At 41.1% G+C, this 7,139-nt stretch overlaps 1 protein-coding gene across 1 annotated transcript in view; it reads left to right on the plus strand.

Annotated features, from left to right (window-relative positions):
- Positions 1-4,625, plus strand: part of LOC145395337 (N-acetylated-alpha-linked acidic dipeptidase 2-like) — a 31,176-nt gene extending 26,551 nt beyond the window's left edge. Inside the window, exons 13-17 of the mRNA XM_080268997.1 lie at positions 1,296-1,436; positions 2,438-2,543; positions 2,677-2,758; positions 2,850-2,942; positions 4,391-4,625. Of these exons, the coding sequence (XP_080125123.1) occupies positions 1,296-1,436; positions 2,438-2,543; positions 2,677-2,758; positions 2,850-2,942; positions 4,391-4,589 (621 nt within the window). The 3' untranslated portion in view covers positions 4,590-4,625. The remainder of the gene's footprint in view (positions 1-1,295; positions 1,437-2,437; positions 2,544-2,676; positions 2,759-2,849; positions 2,943-4,390) is intronic.
- The last annotated feature ends 2,514 nt before the right edge of the window (positions 4,626-7,139 follow it).

Raw genomic sequence — 7,139 nt, forward strand, 5'->3', positions numbered from 1 at the left:
TTTATAAGCTTGAGGACATAGCGAGAGATTCCCTTTTTTTGGTATCTTTGGTCACACATTTGTCACATTTTGTTACACATTTTGCTGCACTTTTCAGCACATTTTCAGACATTACTAAACACATTACTTTGACTACAAAACACACTATTTGTGCAGCTTTTCCCATTTTTGGTTCGCTTTTCCATATAACATTAGTGTGTGAATTATATTTGGATTATATGATCGATGAGTTCTCCTAGTTCTTCAAGCTCTGTGAGTATGTAGCTTCCACTGATTGTTATCTGGTTATGTAGGAAATAACTTGTTTTATACTTGTATTGCAAAGCCTGTGTGAATTCCCCTTTGTAAAGTGAATCCTGGTTTCTTTTTTGCTGTGTGTATGTTACAGTGTATTGTAAAGTAAGTTAGTTTTCTTGTGAACTTTACCTTTCCCCTTTTGGTGATTAATTAACCCATCCCATCTGAGTGACATGTATACATGTCTTTCTTGGGCCATCCGGGGGTGATGTATACATAATCTAGTGTTTTGTGGTATTATTGTTATTGTATTATTATTATAATGTTAGCTGAGAAATTATGATTTATATAAAGGTGATTTTTATGGAAAACACCTTCTGGTGGTTTGGGTTGTGAAAACAACCCCCGGACATGATGGGTTAAGGGTTAAGAGTGCACCGTAATATATAACCCTATAACACTATCATATTGACAACGAAGGCTTGCAAACATGTGACACAGGTGAAGGTCAGTCTGATCCATTGGGTTGGGCAACACCATTATTCTGTCCCTTGAGAAGTGTTCCGGCCCCACCTAACACTTCAGTGATGGGTACAGGTGTGCAACGCTTTTCCAGTGTAGCGTGAGAAGTTTGGCAGTGGTTGTTTGTGTAGGCATATATATATATATATATATATATATATATATATATAGATAGATGGAGAGATAGATAGATAGATATACATATATATATGTATATATATAGATAGATAGATATATCTGTATATATATATCTGTCTATCTATCTATCTGTATATATATATCACACGTTTACATGGGAAACAGATATGGTGATGATGATTCTGATGAAGTTATGCAAGTTGGTCTTAATTCCATTCATCATCAGTCAGGTAATTTCTCCACAGACAATTTTTTGTTCATTCCGATGACCTGTTGTGTTAGTTGTTTTTGCTGCCACTGCGAGATGGGTTAGGGAAAGTATTTCTACCTCTAATAAAAGTGGTCTTTATTAAGGTGAATATAATTATGAGGAAGCAAGAAATATGTTGTCCATGCAGGACATATACGCCCAGCCCCTGTACCACACCCTGTACGAGACCTTCGCCATGGTGGATGAACTGCTGGACCGCGGCTTCCATTTCCACGCGGCCATAGCACAGACGTGGGCGGTCATGGCAGTGGACTTGGCCGATGCTAAGGTCAGTGGCAAACCACTCTAAAAACACGGCTGTAAAACAACTGACTTGGAATTGTTTAAAAGTTTGACTCAGGTTATGTATGATAGTGCCACAGTTTGTGGCTTGAAACCTGTAGTTTTATATATATATATATATATATATATATATATATATATATATATATATATATATACAACGGAATTAAACTTAAGCACCATAACACATCGCACGTTAGTTGCATACTTATGTATAACACATCTCTATTTTTATGTACACAAACTGGTTAGCCCGGAAATCTCTTCCTTACAGTGTTTTTCCCACTGCCTGTGACCACCAGCTTTTCAGTGACAAAGTATCCAGGCATATCAGATTGAACAGAGTCATATTAGATCCATATTAAGACTAATCTCCTTCCCTGATCTCCCTCTCCTCTCTGACCCTCTCATTTCGCCCACTTGACCTCTCTCCCCCTTCCTTCTTCCGTCTTCCTCCTCCCTGATATCTCTGATCTCCTCTCACTGCACACCCCTCATCCTTAAGCCAATATCCTTCTCCCTCACCACTCACGACTCCTCTCTTCTCCCTCACCACTCACGACCCCTCTCTTCTTCCCCACCACTCACGACCCCTCCCTTCTCCCTTCACTGATGTCCCCATACCCCATCAGACTTCTGCCTTCCTTGAACTCCCAACATCCTTCCCTCTCAGGCGTTCTCTTCCCCTCCCAGCCCCTCTCCATGACCCTCCCCTCTCCTTTCAGACACTTCCTCTCTCTCTGTCTCCCACTTTCATCTGTCGCTCCCATCATACTCTGTCATCTTTGTCTTCTTCTCTTTTCTTGTTCACCCAGTAGTAAAATTAGGGACCAGGATGTAAACTGGATGGTTGCGTGTCGTATTTCAGGGGAAGAGCAAGACTTAAAAAAAAAAAAAAAAGTTGGTTATTTGCCATATTGACGCTCGTGTATTCGATAGGTTCTGGTCTGAAGTCTTCTTCTTCTTCTGCCTGCCTCACCCCCACAGGTCCTGCCCCTGTCTCTGGTGGAGTACGGCAACTTCGTCTCGGCTGCCTATGATAACCTAATAGTCCAGTACGGTGACCTCATCGCCACCAGGAATATCTCTATGGGTATGCACAGTAACACCACACTTCATAACACTATCCACACACCTGATCACCTTCATTGTAGGTTGTTAAAATATCCATCCATTAGCGATCTGTTTATATATCTGTTTATTAACCACCTGTCTGTCTATCCCAGAGTATTTCCGAGCTGCGGTTGATCAGTTTTCCCAGGCCACTGCAGACTTCACTGCCAACCTGCCCAACATAGACACCATCGAGTGAGTATATTTAATATCAGTACTACTACTACTACTACTGCTACTACTACTACTACTACTACTACTACTGCTACTACTACTACTTCCTCAGACCCCTAGTAGCCCGGCGAGTGAACGACCAGATGATGATCGTAGAGAGAGCCTTCATAGACCCACGAGGGCTGCCTGGACGACCCGATTTTTGGTGAGTCTACCCTCCCTTCTTTTTTTTTTCTCTCTCTCTCTCTCTAAGAACGATATATTTTACCATTATCCCCGCGATTTTTCTTCCTTTTTTCTTTAACTTATTTGAAGATATGCTCTTGCATATCCTCTTGTATATCCATCATTTTGTTTTATTATCATTTATCTCTCTTTCGTTGCAAATGGTATGCATTGGTGTTTCATTAAGACAAAATTCAGAAGATGCTGTTAAGATACTGTAAAGCTTAGAGTGGTACAAGCAGTTAGAGTAAATAAAATATCTTGCCTAGTCTATTCTATGTTGTTAGTACGCCTAGGATTTTTATTTCTGGGTAAGATTAGAGATTTATTCACTCGAGAGAAATCCTAGCAACTGAATGTTAGAGAAAATTTTAGTACCTTTCCCGTACGATGTAATTTTTGCCTCTGTGCTCTTCATGTAAGCTTGTATGTAATTTACGGATGTAAACAACGCTATACAGGTGTGAACTGGAAAATAAATCGTCAAGAATCGAGTGTTAGAGAGCTGCCTGTGAGATGTCGATAATACGGATTCTTGGTGGATTACACATTTTTTTTTTTTATCTGCGTCGCAAAACACCGGGTATATGAGAGCAGTGCGAACTTATCTTGTTGATGATGATGTTTTTGTTGTTGTTGTTGTTGCTGTTGGTGGTGGTGTTGGCCTTTTGTTGTTTTTTTTTTTTGTTGCTCTTGTTATGTTTGTTGTTCTTGGAGAAAACATTGGAATAAGCTGTCACTGTGCTCAGACCACTAATCCTGCAACACGCATTTAAAAGGGTGTATTTTCAGACACCCGCCCCATCCCTACCACATTTCCAACCCATTACACCCATTCCTCTGCTCATTACACCCACTTTTTGCCCCATCCTCCTTCTTCCTTTTGACATCCTCCTCCTTCTTCCTTTTGACATCCTCCTCCTTCTTCCTTTTGACATCCTCCTCCTTCCTTTTGCCATCCTCCTTCTTCTTTTTGACAACCTTCTTTTTCGTCTTTTTAACATCCTTCTTTTTCTTCTTTTTCATCTTCTTCTTTTTGACATCCTCCTCTTTCTTTTTCTTGCTTTTGACATCCTTCTCTTTCTTTTTTCTTCTTCCTTTTGACATCCTTCTCTTCTTTTTTTTTCGTCTTCTTCTTCCTTTTGACATCCTCCTTCTTCCTTATGGCATCCACACCCTTCTTCCATCTGACATCCTCCTTCTTCCATTTGACATCCACCTCCTACTTCCACATGACAAATCTCTCTTCTTTCTTTTGGCATCCATCTTCTTCATTTTGGCATCCTTCATCTTCCTTCTGACATCCTCCTTCTTCTTCCCTCCTATTTCTTACCTTTGACATCCCCCTCCTTCTTTCTTTTGACACCTTCCTCCTATTGACACCCTCCTCCTTTCTTTTGACATCCTCCTTCTTCTTCCTCTTGACAGCCACGTGGTGATGGCCCCAAGCATGTATGACGAGTACTCCACCAGTGCCTTCGCCGGGCTGACTGACGCCCTGGCGGGATTGGAGGACCTGACCCCCGAGGAACAGGAGGCCAGATGGGTGACCTTTTCTCAACACCTAGGAGCCATCACACACCTCACACAGACCGCCTCAAAAGTCCTTTCCCTGGATCTATGGTAGTTGAGTTTCCATGATCCCCCTCTTCCACGATCCAGCTCTTCCATAAATAGTTTTCTTGGGACTGCTTTGGACGACTCACCATCTCAGGACTAACACTCGAAGGATTTCTAGAAGTTTGACATTTTTTTTTCCAGCTTACTGATCATCCAAGAGACCATTTCTCTGGGGCACAGTCGTTTTAAGAGACCGTAGAACTTTTTCATGACACAATCATTTAGATCAATTTTTATTTTTTATTTTTTTTTATGACAGTACTATTTTAGGACAGACACTTTTCCAGGACAGCACTATCTTTGGACACCATTTTTTTGTGCTAGTACTATAGAGCAACACCACTCCATCGGCATAGCAGTAACGTAGCACACTACTTCTTTAGAATAGCACTATTTGAATACACTACTTTTCCAGGAGTCTCGGAGCTTGAAATGTAACTTTTAGTAGTAACAGTGGTAGTTGTAGCCCCAGGTTCATCTGAAACGTGAACCCCGTGGACTACAGGCTGACGTTGCTAATTTGCTGTCCACCATCCTCCTTCCGGAGATAGGGATGGAACTGAGGGATGTTCGTATAACCAGGCACTAGAGTCACCCATGTCTATCTGTGCCACCACGTGAAGGCATCTCGCTGGCTCTCTAGTAGTTAGGTTCCGGATTGTAACTGCTCCAGAGTGTCGCGTCTGGAGGACATGATCGTTTAAGGACGCTAGTTTTCCAGGCCTCTAGGAGTGTGAGATGTCAACTTTGCAGACTAATATATCTTCAGGGCAGTATTCTTCCGGACCCTACCTTATACAAGAGATTTTTTATATAACGCTATTCTAATACTTCCCTTCCCTCCCCTCCCACTGTACTTATACAACTTGATACTAATACTTATACAGTCTCGTACGACACTAGTCTTCCATTACACTTATAACACTGCTCTTAATCACAATACAAGTATTCTACAACACACCCCTATACAACATAACCCACTACTAACACAACACTTTTATACAGCTCTAATCTTCATGGACACTGATCTGTATTGTACTGGGTCTTTAAGCTTTGAGTGGTGGTGAAGTGGGAAGCCTTCACGTGGAGGCATCATTATAACGAGTACTGCCACAGCCATGATATTCAAACGTCCACGAAGTTCTCATCTATCCCTTGAAAAAAGGATAGTGGAGTGCAGGGAAAGGGTAACTTCAGCCTGCAGTCCACTGGGTTCACATTTTCGATGAACCTGGGGCTAGAGCTACTATAGGTTATTCACTTAACTTGGCCCAAAATTTTCTGCTTTTACAGCTCATTTCACGTAGCTCAGTGGCAGAAGGCATTATTACGGCACTACATCCATTACATACCACTTCTTCGTGACCAACACCACATTGTACTGCTTATCTCCTGTTGCAGCTCACGATTCAAGATAGAGAGATGGCAATTTCAGGCCAAGTTATAGTGAAGAGAGTATAACACTGCTAATCCCACACTACTGGTACAAGTGATGCTATATAGACACGCTGAAACACACACACACACACACACACACACCCACACACACACACACACACACACACACACACACACACACACACACACACTTACACACACACACACACACACACACACACACACACAAGCCTACCCATACTCACTTCACTCATAACTACCTAACCCAACTAAACCAGACATAAAAAAAATTTTATCAGCATACCTTATCTCTCATCTCTATATTCGTTTCACTCTAACTTGGCCGAAAATCACGTTCCCGTCTTGAATGCTGCGTCGTAACAGTAGGTCGACACTAGAATCTGATGCCAGTCACGAAGAAGTGCAATGGAATGGAATGTAGAGCTGTGGCTTCTTCTGTCACTGAGCTACGTGAAATAGTGTAAAACAGGACGAAAATCTGAGCCAAGTTAAGGTGAAAGGAGTACAGCAATTAACTCAAAAGGCTGTCTTAACTACCCATCAACTTTCCATGCAAAAAGACTGATGTTTGCTGCTTCTGTTTTCCTGTAGAGTATGTAATAAGAGAAAATAAAAGATGGTGGAACTAACTCTTTCTCTTCTGTGTAGTAATATTATCCCAGTTGTGCTGTATGTATTACCAGTTTACTTTGGGTTTATGGTATTCTCATTTCTCTTTCTCCTTCTTCTGCTTGATCTTTCTTCTTCTTTCTCCTTCTTTCTTTTCTTTTTCTTTTTCCTTCTATTGTTTTTCTTTTTTCTTTATTATTTTTCATTTTCCCTATTTTTCTTTTTCTTTCTTTATCATTTTCATTTTCTTTTTCTTTTCTGTTATTCTCACAGACAAGCAGTCACCACTGCAGGGGCATATCCTGCAGTGAAAAAAAAAAAAAAAAAAAAACGGCTAGGCCTACACAAGGAAAATGCAGTGGGCACAGAAAACACATTGGTAAGATGGAATATAATCATGGTAAAATAGAAAATATTCATGGTACAGTACTATCAGTTAGAGGGGAATAAACGTCAACACTCAACACTCACAATTTGATCATCCCGCACCAATCATACCCAGGATCTTCTTCTCCGGAGGCAGACTACT

Source organism: Coenobita brevimanus, chromosome 4 (genome assembly GCF_032717465.1).
Source record: "Coenobita brevimanus isolate Jiangsu-jjx chromosome 4, ASM3271746v2, whole genome shotgun sequence".
Lineage (NCBI taxonomy): Eukaryota > Metazoa > Arthropoda > Malacostraca > Decapoda > Coenobitidae > Coenobita > Coenobita brevimanus.